The sequence below is a fragment of the Molossus molossus genome, unplaced genomic scaffold, assembly GCF_014108415.1.
Source record: "Molossus molossus isolate mMolMol1 unplaced genomic scaffold, mMolMol1.p scaffold_m16_p_12, whole genome shotgun sequence".
NCBI lineage: Eukaryota > Metazoa > Chordata > Mammalia > Chiroptera > Molossidae > Molossus > Molossus molossus.
Window position 1 is genome coordinate 5,956,093 of NW_023425347.1, and position 16,565 is coordinate 5,972,657.

Sequence of the window (16,565 nt, forward strand, 5' to 3'; positions counted from 1 at the left end):
GCTGCAGGAAATTCAGCCTGGGCCCCGTCTGCTGGAAAAGGGCACTGTGGACGGTGGGAAACCCCGGACTGTGGAGGGTGGGTCAGCCCCCAGAGAGGCTTTGTGTCCCAGTTGTCAAGGCTGTCTGTGGAAATTCTCGGCATCCCCAGTGATTAAAACCCACAATTTTGGGAGGCATCGGTGGGGTGGCATGTTGGAACATGTTTGTAAGACATGCACACACACACAGAGACACATGATCTTTTTGTAAAACCCCACTCCTCATGCCCCCATTGAAGGCCGCAGCGCCAGTCGTGAAAAATAGATGATGTGTGAACGTGGACTTACCAGGATACACCTTAAAACTGAGACTACCTGGGAGCCTGAAGCAACTTCCCCGATCCGAAACGGAGTTCCCTAAGGAGCGCTGTTACAGGGAGCATTATCTCCCAAGCACTCCCCTAGTCGGCAGCCGGCTGTGGGCCTTCTCTTCTGAATAGCTGTGGAGCTCTGCCTGGTTTGGTCTGCCGGGCCCAGCTCTCTTCTAACACCCTAAAGACAAAGGGCAGCAGAGGAGCCCAGGACAGCCTGGCAGGCAGGTCTGACGGAAAGTGAGGCTGCTGGGTGGCCAGGTATCCATGCACCTTGTTGCTCATCCGGGCACAAACTCGGGTTTTGGCTGCTTTGCTATTGTATTTGATTGTACCAAAAATTTAACTTTCTTAGTTTGTAACTTAAAAAATGGAGGCAGAACATATTTTATCACATCTAAATGAATAGTCAAAGCTGGCAGAGCAGAAAAAAGGGAAAATAATTCATGGAAATTGAGTTGAGATTTAAGATAGAACTGTCTTGAAGAATGTTCAAATGAAATTCACAACACAAAAAGCACAGAAATACTCAAATTCATTCTTTTTCTCTTTTTAAATATACACAGTGAGGCCTAGAAGCCAAATTACTCCCCTTGTGTCCCACTGAGGGTGCAGGATAAGAGAGGTTTCGACTGACCAAAAATACTTTGTGTCCTTCAAAAACTGATTCTCCAGGCCATTTTGAAAAGAATAATTTAACATCATGGCTCCATTGGAGTCCCATTAAACCCCTACCTAGACTCTTTCCTGGTCTTCACCGAAGAGCTAATTATGTCTTTAGGCTAAAAAGGCACAACACACTGAATTGAATGGGGTCACTCCAAGCTCTAAGGTTCCTTGAATGGTCTCGATGCCTGGGTATGGGATGAGGTGGAGGGTTCAGGGGGTCAGGAGAAGAGGAGGTGCCTGTCTATTAGGTCAAGGGGAACTTGTGTGAATGTGTTTATTTGTGAGATTTGTGAGTATGTGTGTGACAGTGTGTGATAGCAGATTTGTGAGTTATGTTTGCAAGTGAGTGAATGTGTGTGAGATGGCGTGTTTGTAGGTGTGTATTTGAGTTTGTGAGTGTTTGGATGTGTGTACTGAAGTCTGTGAGTGACAGTGTGTGAGTATATATGTGTGAGTGTGTGTATGTGTGCCCACCAGCCTGCCTAGTCCTGGAGGCCCAGTCTGCCAGGGTCCATCTGTTTCCAATTAGCAACATCCCGATTGGGAGAAGGCCTGTCCTGGGGCAGCTTCTGAGAAGGGGTGGGGCTAGCTAGCTCAGGCCACCCTAGTTCTGCTCCATCAAAGCTGAGGCTGGCCCTGGCCAGCATGCTGTCGCAGCAACTCAGCAACTCAGGCAGCCACACAAAGAGCCCTCTTTCCTGAGGCCAGCCAGCCGTTGGAGCTTGGGTCCTCCCCCAGACCATAAACCTGCTGGAGAAGACATTCAGAAACAGTTCACCGGTACTCACAGGAGCATGGGCAAAGGCTAGAAGTCCATTTGCTATGAAGTTTTATTTTATTTTCCTTGGAGGGGAAGTGAAGGGAAGAAGAGTCTTGACCTAATTTACTCTATGGCAAAATACTGTATTTCACGCAGAGGTACCCACCTGTACACAGATCCTTGCTTGCTGCTTGTGGATTATATATGTTTGTGTGTCCACCTGCCACAGCTGTGCGGATACACTGTCCACCACTCAGGAGCACATGCCTGTGGTCAAAGCCAGGCCACCTAAATGATGCATTCAGTAGAACTGGGTTCAGTGATCTGAGGCTCAGACTTAAAACCTCTTTATTATAATTTCTAATTAATGCTGATGTAATTGAAGGGCATAGTATCTGGAATATATTAGGTACTTAAAGTAAATTGGTTGAATGACTAAATCAAAATTAGATTTAAAAAGTGATCTAGTACTGAGAAGAGGTTGGAAGTATTGTGTAAGATTCTAGACCACAAGGGAAAGCATGAGTTCAGAGACCTCTGGGTAACCCAGGGGCTTTGGCATGGAATGTTCCAACAATATTTACTTACCTTCAGGTTTCTTCTTCTAACCCCCCTCTATTTCTGAAGCCTTCTTTTGAGATGATTGGAGCCCCGTGGGTTCTATTTATAGTCAGCAGAGACCAGAGCGGGTGTGAATACCTCCTTTCTGCAGGAACTGGATTTCCAAATCGGCTGGATAGACTGGCTTATTGTCACTGGGAGGGAGAAAGAAATGTCCCAGGCAGAGACTCAGGAGGACTCTGGCAAAGTCAGACTGGGGCCTGGCAGGGGTCTGCCAGCAGGGGCTCTCTCACAGGGAGCAGACCTGAAGGAAGCTATTTCACTCCGAGGCATGGATCCCGTTTTGTTTTGTTTTGTTTTCAGCCCTTAGAGCTGCTTCTATAACTTGAAGAAAACATGGACATCAACACCGATTGCTGGTTCATAGAAAGACCATTTTTAATAAAAAGAAAAACCATTTGAAAGCCTCACAATTTCAGCTATCTAATGACATAATCTCAAGTCAAGTGAATATGTGATTGAAACATCTTGTTGATTTCATAAAACCGTTCAGAAAAGGCCTGGACAAAAGGAAAGGGGGCGAACCCGGAGCGCGGGGTCCCGGCTGTTGCAAACCCAGGCGGCCCCAGTCCTGCCGGCAGGACCAACTCGCAGCGGCGGCGAGGGTCTCGGGCCTCCGTCGGAAGGGCGCGTCCGTCGCTCCTCCCAGGACCACTCGTGCGCCCCGCACTGGCTGCCTCTGCCAGAGACCAGGCCTGCGGGGCGGCTTGGCGCCGGGCGGCCGCGCTCAGGCGTTGGGGTTGTTCCTCATGAGCTCCACGTCGGCATTCACCATCTCCCTCACCAGCTCCTGGGAGCCGAGACAAAGGGTGGGCGGTGAGGACGGGGTTTCTGTCACTGTCTCCTGGCGACATCTCCACCCCCGTGCGGCTGCCACCCTGCCCTGACCGCCCTCCACCCTGGGCACCTTGGCGCCCAGCTGCCCGCCAGGTGGCCACGCTCCCGCGGAGCCGGGCCCCGAACTAGCCCAGCGCGAGGGGTCCCACCGGCCCCACCGTGCAAGGGACACTTACATCAAAAGCGACCCGAGGCTTCCAGTTCAGCTTCTGTTTCGCTTTGGTGCAGTCTCCTTGCAGAAAGTCCTACGGGGTGGAGGGAGAGAGAAACAGGCGTGGTCAGGGGTGGCGGTCCGTCCGAGCCGAGGGGACCCCCCCACGCTGTCCTCGTTCAAGGCTCCCGCTTCCTTCTGTGTCCCCGCTGGGCACGCTGTCTTGGCTCTCGGAGCCATAAATCTTGCGAAGGTCGCGTTTAAGATTGCGCCGGGCGAGGACCGTGACAGCCGTCGGTCCGCAGCCCACGCAGCCGCCCCGTCCACCGTGTCCAGTGACGCTCCGTGACTTTACCGCATGAACATGAGATTGACAGGGACGCTACTGTGAGGACTGTTTCGAATTACGACATTTCTCAGGCGAGAAGAGAGAGGGACGAGTAAGTCCCGGCCCCGCACTCCTGTCGCGCAGAGACGGGGCTCCGGGGGCCGTGCGTCCCTCTGCACCCGGCTGCGCGCTTCCCGGCGGACCGCAGCCCCCTGGCCCTCCAGGCAGGCGGCTCACTCTGCCACCCAGCAACCCACATGCGCTTAAAACGAAACCGAAGCTTCCCGAAGCAGCCCTCACCCTGCCTTCCAGGGGCACTATGTGCAGTATTCTGTTCTCTTCGCTTCTGGTCCCTTCAGTAGAAAAGGCTCATGGGGACCCAGGAACGCGGTGCGCCAGGCAGTTTGAAAACCCTGCTCTGAAGAGCCAGCACTGCCTCGCTCGCCTCCCTCTGCACAGGGTCACCTCCCGGCCCCGCTGGAGGATCAAGTTAATTTTCAAACGAGCCTCCAGCTCCTGTACAAGAGGCTGGGGCCGCCATTTGCTTCATACTCCAGTTTCTCATCCCATCTGACAGGGCCTTATCAAAATACCGAAAAGAACCCAACGTGTGCCCGAGGCCCGGGCGTCCGCCCCCAGCGCTACCGTGCAGGGCGGAAGCTGCAAACGCACCAGGGCTTCGCAGAGTTTCCATCCATTTAAAAGACTTCCTAAGAAGGAAAACTTGCTAAAAGAAAACTACAGGAGAATAAATTAATCCTGCATCTCAGCCCTCACTCACCAATTTTTTATTACAGCTCTCTGAAGAAAACTGAGATGAGAATTTCAAGATGATTTGCAAAAAGGAAGGGAAGGAGGGGGAAGGAAAGAAGGAATGAGAGAAGGAAAGAAGGAAAAGATAAAAAAGAAAGAAAAGTACTTGACCATTTTAGGGGTAAGATAAACATTGAGCTTTTCCATATACAAATGTATTCATCAACTAGTACACAAGATATGCGTACTCAGAACAGAATTATGAAGGCAGTATTAAAACAGCTGAACTTTAAGCAAGATAAATATCTCATGAAGACACTATTTTCCATACAGATGATATTATAGAACAAGCTAAAACCAGTTATATCAAGTGAAAGTAACAGATAATCAAGTGGCTGAAAGCCCTCCCCATAGATGTGCCGGGTCCCCTGGAGGGAGGCAGGGTTAAGGGGTCTGTTGTGGACACACAGTGGGGAAGGCCACGGGGCTGGGCAGGGCCAGCTCTGCAGGCCACTCGGGCACTCACCTTCCCTGGTAGCTGTTTCTGAATATCTGTACTGTTTGCTTGAAATTATACTCTAACAGAGTACATTCAACAACTCTCATTTGAAATCATCCATCATTACTTTGTAGGGTTGAATAAATCAAACTCCCAAAGGCTTTCCATTTCACAATACACCGAAGTACTGATTTCCTCTCCAGAGTATTAATAATAGTAAAACAAGTTATTTCTGCTGGCTCAGAGGTCCATATTCAGATTCTTCAGGAAACGTAGGATACAAAAATTAATAATTAGCAATTTAACACAGTGTTACATGGAACTGGAAATATAAGTGGAAAAGCAAACAAATTTATTTCTCTTTCCTTTCCCTAAGTAAACTTGTACATACTTCTACAATACTTCTATTTTACTATAAGAGTCGCACACAGATACTCACTCCTGTTCCCCAGAGGAGGCTGTGAAAGTGGCCTCATGAGGCAATAGGGCCCTCAAACTCGATGGCAGTTACACAGCCTAAAGAAACATGGTGATTGTTTAATCACGTAACACTTGTTGTAAATCAACTAGCACTGCAGAGGATGCAATTCATGGCTCTGAACTTATAGTTAGCAAAACCCTAAAACCAAGTTTGGCTTCAAATGATCTCAGTAGGCTTGGGAAAGGGAGCTTTGTATTGTAATTATGTTTCCTGTATTTTTCTACAAGTAGCTCATAATATAAAAACAACTAGGGAACTACAATTAAGGAAAAAAGAAAAATGGTTTTCAAAAGCTTAGAAACAGACATTGTTACCATGCACTGTAAAAGTATTTCATTGAAACCAGAGACGAACCCAGTTAAACTTCCCAATTTAGTTCTGAGCCCAACTCCCACATTCCAGTCTAGCAGCTTACTTTAACCTTCTGCCAAGGCTCTGTCTCCCTGACATTTAATTACACCAAAGACCTTGTGAAGGGAAAGGATGAGGTTCCCTCAAAACAAAACAGCAGCTCGCTATGCCAGACACAACGGAGCAAACACATGGGGCGGCCCTTGTGCCCGTGCCCCAGTCAGTGTTAGGGGGGACTGAGGACATCCCCGCCTGCTTTACACTTCACTCCTCCCCAAGGACTTTACCTCTTCCTGTCACGTCCTTCAGAGAACAGATAGAGGAAATGATTTGGTCTGCGAGGTCCGGGGCACGGGAAGGTGGCCGGGCGAGCCTGGCACGAAGAGCACGTGGCCCTGGAGTGACAGCCAGTGCAGAAACGCTTCTGTAAGTAAGCCTCTGCTAGCCTGGGAGAAACGAGGTTCTGAAAGCCGTATTCTTACAAGGACACCAGGAACTGCTCCCCTGATAGACTGTGTGGGGCAACAGGGAGGGAGAGGAAAAGGGCTGAAATATAGTTTCCTTTTAAATGTCACAAATCCTCTCCACTAGGGTGTGATCAGCTCCTAAGGACAAGAGAGCAGAATGAGTTCATCTGTTTTGCTCTTTTCTTCTTTTTTGGAAGTTCAGTTCCTTTTTGTTTATGGGCTTAAAGCTATAGGATGACAACAGGGGGAAAGGCGGAATCAGAATGATGATTTTATGTGCAGTTGCTAAAATGGACTTTGTGCACTGGGTGGTCTGGAACCTTTTTGTCAAAAAAGACAATAAAGCTCTGAGAAAAATTTAAAGCATTTCTATGTAGATATGACATTTCCTGAACTCTGGCTCCCGGTGTCTTCTCCATCTCCATCGCTATCCCTTAGGTGAGCTATACAGTTTCAACCTGTGATTTACTATTGTCAAATTCAATTAGGGTTAGCCGAGCATTTTATAGCCGCAAAACGCATGAGCAGGAGAACGTGGATATGTCCAGATACCTAGAGCCCCTTTCCTTTTGCTCGGAGTCCCTGACTACTGTCGACTTGTCTGACCTTCAGCAGTTGTCCTGTAACTCTTGGTCCAGGCATAAACCCTAAAGGCCAAGGCCAGTGGTCAAGGCTATGAACCGCAGCCCGGCAGGAGGGAATGTTTTGCTGCAGCAATTTTTCAGGCTTTCCTGGCTTATGTTCTTGTTATAGGGGACTGATAAAGGGCCAGGCCAAATCCTGGAAAAGTCATTAAGCCAGTTTCTGAGCCCACAGTAGTTAACATAAAGTTCAGAACAGCAGAGACCATGCGGTGCTATTATCTTCTGCCCTAACTATAGTCCCCTTCCTCAAGTCTCCTGGGCACCTTTTCATCTCCATCAAGATAACAGCACTTCTTTAAATGACAGTGGTTGGTTTTCTTTCCTTCCCCCAATCTTATTTTATTTTGATTATTATTTAACACATTTAATCCCTTTGATACCCACCCACTTCTAAAATCATCGTGGGGAATGTTATTAAATAGATTGTATCACATATCTTTTCCAAGTTCACAGTCTCATGTTTTTCTTCCGCTTTTGTTGAGGTTGCTTATGAGGTTTGCAAGGACATCTGTTTAGATGGAGAAACATTTTAAGAGTGTGAGCTCTTTGGGCAGGATGTTAAATTTCAAATGTGCATATCGAGAGAAATTAACTTGAGTGCTATAAAAAAGGAGATGTATAGACGAGGATGTTAATGAGGAAAACTAAGACTGATGAGAACCCTGGTTAAACATCGCGAAGAATCTCAGCTACGGAGCCAGAACAGCGCTCGGCATTCACTTCTTTCCTTCACTTTTCTTAAAAAAGCAAAATTGCGGAATGGCCCCGGCTCCGAGGGAATACAAGAATGCCAGTGCAGTTGGTTCTTGATCTAACTTTATGCTAATGGAGAGTGAGCAGGAAAGATTTACTCTTGGGGAAATGCTTCTTTTTAGAAAGATAAAACTGCTAAAAAAAAAAAACCCCAAAAAACTAGAAAACCCTAGCCCATACCCCGCAAACTTCAGTAAAATGGAAAAAGCTTCAAACAATACACCACTCGACATTCGAGATATGCAGCTGAGAGTCAGAAAATAAAAAACAAAAAAATGAAGCCCGAAAGTTCCCCAAGAAAGTTTGCAATATAACACCTCTTATTGCACAGTTGAAACTCAGATGCCCATAAATACATCCTTTGATTTAAACCTTCCCAAAGAGGGAGTGGATCTCAGCAGCAGGAAGTGCAGTGGCCTTCACAAGGGTCCTGAGTGTCCCCTTGCTCCCTCACTGCTGTGCACCAGCCCAAATGGGAGCTGAAGCCAAGCATCTCCTTAATGACAAAGGGCGATAAGACACAAGGAGAAAACAGTCTCGTCTGCTCAGGAAGCTGGACTCGGTGGGACCGGCCGTCAGCAGGGCTGACAGAGCAGGTAGATGCTTGGGCTCAGCCTCAGGGAAATGAGTCGCTCAGCACTGGCTCCGAGGAGCCTTCTGACAGAGGAGATGAAGCGGCAAAGGGAGCACAGAGTGAGCAGGCCCCGCATCGCGTCCAGTCCTCGGTTAGTGGGCAGAGGCCGCGGGAGCGGTGGGCACAGGGCAACATGGGGCAACATGGGAAGCCCTGGCCAGCCCGCACGCCATGACACTGTCACCCCTGCGGGCAGCCTCACCCGTGAGCTGTCAGTCAGAGCTCAGGCGGTGCTGCTCTGACCCCCTGGGTAGTGCCTGAGGGGGTCCCTAGGATCCTGCAACCCCTCACTTGATCCCATTTTTCTTTGCTGGGAACCTCTTATTTTCAATTGGTAGAATCTGTCATTTGGAATCGGTAGCTGGTAAGAGCTACCAAACAAGGGGAGAAGCCCATCCACGCGTGTGCCCAGACACCGGCGTGAAGGCCTACCTGCACGCGGGCCTCCCCTGGAAGGTGAACGAGAACATTCTCTCCCTTTTGTGCCCACGTGTAAATAAACCTAGTGTGGTCTCAAGAAAGTGCCCACTTCGTAAAGGGAGGACCTGACTGATGCCTTTCGGTGCAGCCCACACACAGACAGTGTTATTCCTCTGTATTTTAAAAACATGGTTGGCATAAAAAGAGAAACGTAGTTAGCAAAAAGAGCTCAGAAGACGCACAGACAGCACAATTATACAGGGGACTTACAGGACACAAACACATTCATTTCCTTTTAAATAGTTTAAAAAATGTCCTGGAGAAAGTGTGTGCAGAGACAGGACAGTGGTCTGTTCTCGGTGGACACTCGTGCCACCCCCAGTTCATGGCACACGGAGCCCAGCTCCCCCTGACCTGCGGGGCGGAGGGGCAGGGCAGCCTGGAGCCCGGACCCAGGAACGCTCCAGCCAGCGGCACGTCCGGCCCTCGGCCTCTGGGCCCGTCCTGTCCAACCAGGCTCTGGTCTGAATGGGCAGGGCAGCGAAAAGCATTTCTCAGAAGCTATACCTAGTAGCTTTTGGGGAGCTATCTACTCATAGGTGGGTGTTTAATAGGTTGCTTTACATAAAATAAGCAAATGAGATTTGGGGGATGTAGTCTTGCATCATGCACATTTACGAGGTACTCCATCTTTCTGTGCCTGCTCTCCATCTATAATTATAATCGCAGAGTTACTTTTCTTGGTTAGCCTTCCTTCTCAGTCCCTGGTGCTGGCAGGGGCACCAGCCCGGCGAAGGCGGTTAAGTGCGGCGATGGGCCCTCCCGATTCTGACTTCTTCCCTGATCCTCGCCGCTGCTGACGTGGGCGCTGACTCACAGTTGTGAGTGGGGCCAGCTAATGAGAGGGAGATAAGGTTGTTAGCGACCTCAGCATTCCAGGCTTCAAAGCCAGCACCATCTCTGTCGGAAATTACTGGTTGCGTTAATAACTGGATTCAGGGTGTAAAGATTTGCAAATGCTGGAGGAGGTGGCCCAAACGCAGAGGAAAGGAGATAAAGCACCTTTAAGTGGGCTGATTAAGATCATGGTGACATAATTGGCAAGTGGCAATCTGGAGCACGAGACACAGGCTGCTTCTTTTGTGCCACTTAGTGCGTTTTATCCTCAAAGCACTTTGCATACATCAGCTAATTAACCTGCAGTCACATTCATAATGCAACTCAGGCCAGCTTGGATCCGTTTCGGGTGGGCCCTTCCCTAGGGTGAAGCGCTGTGCCAAGTACCCAACTCCATGGCTCAGCTCATCCTCAGCCTGCGTGTGGAGGGGAAGGCCTCCTCATCGGTGACCCCCATCCCGCCAGGTGAAGGCGCTCTTCCTTAGCTTGTTCCCTTCCAGTTGGTTAGGACATCTACCCTACCCTTTAGAAAAGTTGTCCTCACTCCCTTTGAACGTGGGTACTAAAGAATATTGTAGCCCTGACCGTGTTGTCCAGTGGTTAGAGCATAGGCCCACACACGAATGGGCATGTACCTGGGTTGTAGGTTCGATTCCTGGGCAACTAATCCATGTATCTCTCTCAACTCCATGTTTCTCTCTCCCCATCCCTCCTTCCTTTCCACTCTCTCTAAATGTCTATGGAAAAAAATTTCCTTGGGTGAGGATTAACAACAAAAGAATATTGTACATAATTTGAGTGCCTCCATAATATAGATGGGATATTTTTCCTTTGGAGTTTTCCTCAAATTACATAATACATTAGGTCATTCAGATTCAAGAAACCTCGCTTCAGTAATCCTCCCTCACTCCCTGCCACCCAGCCACCCACCCTCCCCCACCCGCAGCAGAAGCGGCAGGACGGTCATGCAGACTCTCATTCCCTCAGTGACTTAACCTCTGGGGCTGGCCAGGCGACTTACCACATTCGAGTTCTTGAAGACAACTACTGAGATTGGTCAGTAAGGTTTTTGAGAGGCAAGGAGAAAAGATGAGTCTTGAGATGAATCTTTCGGTCTATTTCATTCATTCATCCATCTGGTTGCCTGTCTTCACGGTTCTGAGAGTCTTGCCAGGCTGGTGGGGGCCCGTGCCACACCTCTGCCTGGTTCTTTCCTTTGCATCTTCGTATGAGAAACACGGTTCTATATCTGAATGCATCTGCACAGACACTTAACCCACACCTTGATTAATGTCATAAAGTAGGGTTTGGGACTGAAAGCCAGGACTTCCGGTTCTTAGTCCAGCACTCACCATGTTCAGTGCGACAAACCCTCCCTGGGAAGCAAAGCAAAATACTTCATGCAAACAGGTCTCCAGATGACAAAGACCACGTCCACATACAGACACACCAGCATACTCCGGTGCCGAGCAGAGCCGGGCCGAGGGCAGGGCGCTGTGCGGTCCGGTGCGCAGGCCGTCCTAGGACAGGCCGCGAAACGGATGGTGACAGATCAGTCAGGGCGGGGGGCCGGCAGGGAAGGGCTCGAAGGGCCTTTCGAGTGGTGTCTTCATACTGATCGGAGTGTGGGGTTCCTAGTGCATGTAGTCAAAGGGGATCAAACTATCTAGCTAAGGTCTATGCACTGTTATATCTCAATAACAAAAGATTAGTAGACACCAACAATGGAGCCACCACTGGGGAGACCTGGCAACCACTTAGCTCTGTGAGCTTGGGGCAAGTTTCTGTTTTTAATCCTCACCTGAGGATATTTTTGCATTTATCTTCAGATAGAGCGGGAGGGAGAGAGGGAGGAAGAGAGAGAGAGAAACATCAATGCGAGAGAGACACATCGACTGGTCGCCACCCACACGACCTCAACCAGAGCCGGGAACAAACTGCCACCAAGGTATGTGCCCTTAGCGGGAACCGAACCCAGCACCCTCTGGTCTGCAGGCCGACGCTCTAACCGATGAGCCAAACCGGCCAGGGCTGGGGCAAGTTTCTCAGTGCTTCTGAGCCTTGGGGTTTAAATGTGTGAAATGGGGAAGGCAGCTTGTCTTGCAGGGATGTTGTGAGAACTGAAGATGACACCGGTGAGCAGTGAGCAGTGGGTCAAACTCACTGTGTGCAGGGTTTCTGCTTGTCTATCTACTGCTGCTTTTATCACTAAGTTGTAGGAAAAGCTATTATTTTAATTTCTAGTAATAACATTATGGGCAAAAGTGTAGTATTTTAAGTGGGTTGCCTTATAGCTTTTCTTACATACTCATATGTTAGGTTTACTCTGCACTCCAAACTAACTCTATTTTCAGATGATCATTTTCTGAATAATGTATATTGCAGAGTATACAGGATTTTGTATTCTGCTTTCCCCCAGTAATTGTAATCATTTCACATGCTCTGGTTTGTGCCAAACATTTCCTGCTCTCGATGCTGGGGAAGCGCCGAGGGCGAGACGAGGCCTCTCGTCTTTCGTCCAGTCGGGAGAGACAGGCAGGAGCACGGGGCATGGCCCGGCCCGTGTCAGCGCCGGGGTGCTCGGCGGGGGGCTGCTGGGTGGGGTGGCGAGGGCCTTCCTAAAGGGTTAACATTTGATCAGAGATCTGACCGACAAGAAGGACAGTCACGTTAGGACCTGGGGCAGGAGGGTCTTGGGTACAGAGCGTTAGGGAGCAATTCGCTCAGTCTGAGGAGCAGAGAGAGGGCCCTGAGTCTGGGGGCAGAGTGACTGAGGGGCACTGAAGCCCAGACAAGGTTGGAGGGCCGAACGGTCAGCGGATTACGTCTGGCCTCCCGGGCAATCCCCGCCGTAGGGCCCAGCCATTGTCAGCAGAGCCCTGTGGTCACAGACCCCATTCTCTAGCCACTGACTGTCCCCTGGTGCACCTGAGGCGGGTCGGGCGGTCATAAACCCGGCTGACCCAACTTGCCGGAGCTCAAAAGTCTGATTTTGTGACACTAATGTAACTTTTGAAAGTAAGTATGGGACTGACTTCTAGCTGTTTTAAAAAGGGTGGCTCGCCCTGGCCGGTTTAGCTCAGCGGTTAGAGCGTCGGCCTGCGGTCCTGAGAGACCCGGGTTCGGTTCCCGCTAAGGGCGCGTACCTCGGTTGCGGTTTGTCCCCGGCCCTGGTCGGTTGTGCGGGTGGCAGCCACTCGATGTGTCCCTTTCACATCGATGTTTCTCTCTCTCTCTCTGTTCCTCTCTCTCCCTCCCACTCTACCTGAACAACACCACCAAAAAAAATGGAAAAATGTCCTCAGGTGAGGATAAAAAAAAAAAAAAAATTGTGGCTGAGTTAGTTTTGGCTATCATGCCCCAACTCTAATGCAAAACTCCTTTCCCTCCAAAAAACCTGCACTCTTTGATCCGTCGGGGCCTCCGACCTGGAAACTTCTGTTATTCTTGAAGGGATTAGGCCCAGGATCCTGGGGCCAGAGGTCAGGGGCCTGTCCTGCTGCACCGGCACCTCCTGGGGTGTGAGGTGGTAGGGCTGTTCCCCTTCTGGCCAAATGGGGACACATTCACCCTCCAAAAGGCTACTGAGAGGGTGTCCCGCCCTTTACCTCCGGTGTCAGCAGAATCCGGCCGGAGTAAGCGGCAGCCGCAGACTTCCGACGAAGGGTCCCATCCTCTCCCCCAGCTCTCGGGGCAGTGGGTCACAGCACTGACACTGGCCTGGGTTTCCAAAATATTTGGTCAAAGTGTGTGTGTGTGTGTGTGTGTGTGAGATGAGGATCCACTCAGCTACAGAGAAAGAGCCCGTCCTCTTCACTCGAACATTCGCAGTCCCCCACCAGCCTGCTACAGGTCGGAGCCTGGACGTCCCCTTGAGCCACGGGGCTCGAGGAAATGCAGACACACACTCTGCAGGCCACTCTCAGACCCCCTGCGGCGCCGTGTGGCTGCCAGGCGGCTGGGGAGGCGAGGACGCCCACGAGACGATGGCCACACAGGTGTGGGGGACGGTGGCGGCCTGGATGGGGGCCAGCGGTAAGAATGGGAAGATGGACAGAAATGGACAAACCGGGGACCCATTCAGCAGAAAGAGGACTTGCTGACGGACTGGATGTGGGGTGAGGGAAAGGGAGAATTCACAGAGAACCTTCTTAATGTTTTCAAATACATGTACAATGCTACCAGCAAAGAGTGAGTATAACATTTTACCATAACCCACCGGCACTAGAGATGATCTCCTTTTCAAGGAAGGCTCTCATTTTTTATGACTATGAAACAGAGACGCTTTTAAAAGATTCCTTTTATAAAACTACCCATGATCTCTTATGCCATTCCACGGACACACTGGTGGAACCTTGTCTGGTTCTGAACCTTGACTCGATGCCAAAGCTTCTCAGATGAGGACGTCTGCTACCTCAGGGAGCAGCTGTGTCCGCAGGCCCAGCGACACGCACGGGAAAGACGCCACCGACTCCACGACCCCCGTAGTGACGGCCTCGGCTGTGCCGCTGGACAAGCGAGGAAAGGGCGCAGTCACACCGTGTCCACGGTGCCCGACCAACACGTCCTGCTTTTCATCTCCGGCTGCGGCAGGAGGAAGTCCGAGAGGTGGCCTTTCACATGACACCATAAAAGCCTGATTTATCACCAGCCACCAAACATCTAGAAAATCATAACATCCTTCCAGGAAAATGCAGTGGGAGATAATCAGGCCGACTTAGATGAAAGCTGGGGGGCGGGGGGCTCCCGAGGGTGGCGCTCTGCACAGTGACCCTTGGCAGGTGCTCTGCTTGCTGTCAGAGCGGCCGACAAGGCCGAGTCCCCCCTTCACGGCTGCCCACAGTGACGCGTGGCCTCGGTGCCGCAGATAAAACACGAGCCTGGCCACACTCTGTCGAAAATAACGCCTCCGCACACAGGAGCATGCTCCGGAAATGACGGCTCCAGCCAGATGCGAGATCATCCATTGTGGAGATAGACACCACGCTGCAGGCGGGCTGTATCCCTACCCGGCGCACAGCGGGCAGAGACGCCGAGCCACACTCCTGCCCGCATCCGCGGCCGCTCGGCTCTGCCGCACTGCTCTGCGGTGGGAGCTCGTCCCTCTGCCCTATTTCCAGAGCTGGTCCTCTGTGCGGTCATTCTGAGCAACTCGGGGGCCAGGGGCTGACCGAGAAGAGACACGGCGGGTCGGAGGGAATGCAGGCCGTGTTCCTTCCCCCGAGGAACTGGTCTGGGGCGTCTGCCTCTCTGCGAGGTCTCTCCTGCCGGTCACTTGATAAGACCACTGAGCAGGAACCTCGTCCGCTTTGCTGTGTGTGAGGTGCTCCTCTCAGAAGCACAGGCAAGAGGGACAGGGCCGCCTGGGGTCGTGGATGGTTCTAGAATCCTGGCCGCATCAATCCTTCCGAAGCCTGTTAGCACAGAGTGGGCCAGCTGTGACAGGCGCGACTCCGGACTCCGGCGTTTGGGGGAAGGGAGGCGACCTGGAGACCCAGCCGGGACTGACACAGGGCGAGGCAGGGTTGCAGGCTGGCAAGTGAAGACTTGGGACTCAGTTCAGAGCTGCTTTCACTGTGCGGCTGCAGGGCAGGTTCTGTACCAAGGCTGCTGTGGGACCGGAGACCCTGTGAGCAGACACCCCCGCGAAGGCTCCGTGGGCCGCTGTGGAGGGACAGCCTCTAGGCTGGAGCTCAGAGCCCCGCCCTGACGCTACAGACCTCAGAGAAGGGCCACCTGCTGCCCCAAGCAGCCCTGACCACACCCCTGGCCCATTCTCCCAAGTTCCATATCTTCTCTGCAAAACCCTGCCCGAGCCGAGCCGATCCTTCCAGAGCCGGCCAGGAACAGGGTGACGGCGAACAGAGCGGGAGGCCGCACCCTGCGCTCCGCTCCAGCCCTCCCCGCCTGTGGAGGGGCCCGGCTGCACTGGAAGGAGCTCAGGGCTATGCTCTCGGCTGCTGAGCCCTCTGCCGGCTGGCGCTGGCCGGCCATGTGCTCGCACGGGGGCGTGGGCCCTGTGCCTTCCAGCGGCGGCAGAGCAGGGACGGGAGCTCCGCTCCAGCCGGGCTTCGCTCCGCCACCGGACTCGGAGTTCGGCCCCCACCCAGTGGCGCACAGTCTGGTGGCAGAGGTGGGGGCGGCCTCCAGTGAGGCTGGGCACAGCTTCCTGATGGCTCCCTGCGGAGGGTGCAGGGCGGAGGGACCAGGGCTGCAAACTCCCGTGAAATCCCCCTGGCCGTGGGGTGGGGCCGTGGGGCGGGGCCCCGGCCGCCAGGCAGACCCAGCTTCAGTCACCTGTGGCTGGAAGGCGGGTGATTGTGGCACCTTATTTTGCTGGGCTACGAACGTCACGGAGGCACTTGCATGATACATACATGACGGTGACCGTGGGCACATACATTTTGCACTGACGTAAATCACATGCCAGGGCCTGCCCCACTGGAGACCGCTCCAGGGTCAGGACGCCCGTACGCCCCACACCGCCGTTCACGCGGGACCCGAATGAGACGGGGCTCTGCCGTTCGCCCCAAAGGTCAGTAGTGCCCCAGGTAGGGGAGTTGGCGACCCTTCGGGCCATGGTACCTCTCTTTCCCGGCTCCTGCTCTGCTCCACACTGTCCACACCTCCCGCTGTTTAACCATCAGCCCCACACAGGACCTGAGGGCAGGGGCCCAGCAGGAGGAGCTCTGTCCAGTGTGACTCCAGGGCCGAGCGCGGATCCAGCCCCGGCTCTTGTGACTCTACAGACTGCTGGCCCATTCATCCAGCCCCTCCCGCAGGGTCCCCTCTTTGGAAGCGGCTGCCCGGAGGGAGAACAGCTGTGCCACACAGTCCCTCCCGCCAGGCAGACGCTCTCCGTGGGGACGGAGTGGCACCCGGAGCAGAGGAACCGGTCACAGACACAGCAGGAGAATGCGCATTCTCTGTAGAGAGGTCCAGAGAGGCCG

At 52.2% G+C, this 16,565-nt stretch overlaps 1 protein-coding gene across 1 annotated transcript in view; it reads right to left on the minus strand.

The window, feature by feature from the left end:
* Nucleotides 1–2,818: 2,818 nt before the first annotated feature.
* GMDS (GDP-mannose 4,6-dehydratase) overlaps nucleotides 2,819–16,565 on the minus strand; it is a 663,665-nt gene continuing 649,918 nt past the window's right edge. Inside the window, exons 10-11 of the mRNA XM_036256635.1 lie at nucleotides 3,414–3,482; nucleotides 2,819–3,190 (exon numbers count right to left, since the gene is read on the minus strand). Coding sequence (XP_036112528.1) covers nucleotides 3,128–3,190; nucleotides 3,414–3,482 — 132 coding nt within the window. The 3' untranslated portion in view covers nucleotides 2,819–3,127. The remainder of the gene's footprint in view (nucleotides 3,191–3,413; nucleotides 3,483–16,565) is intronic.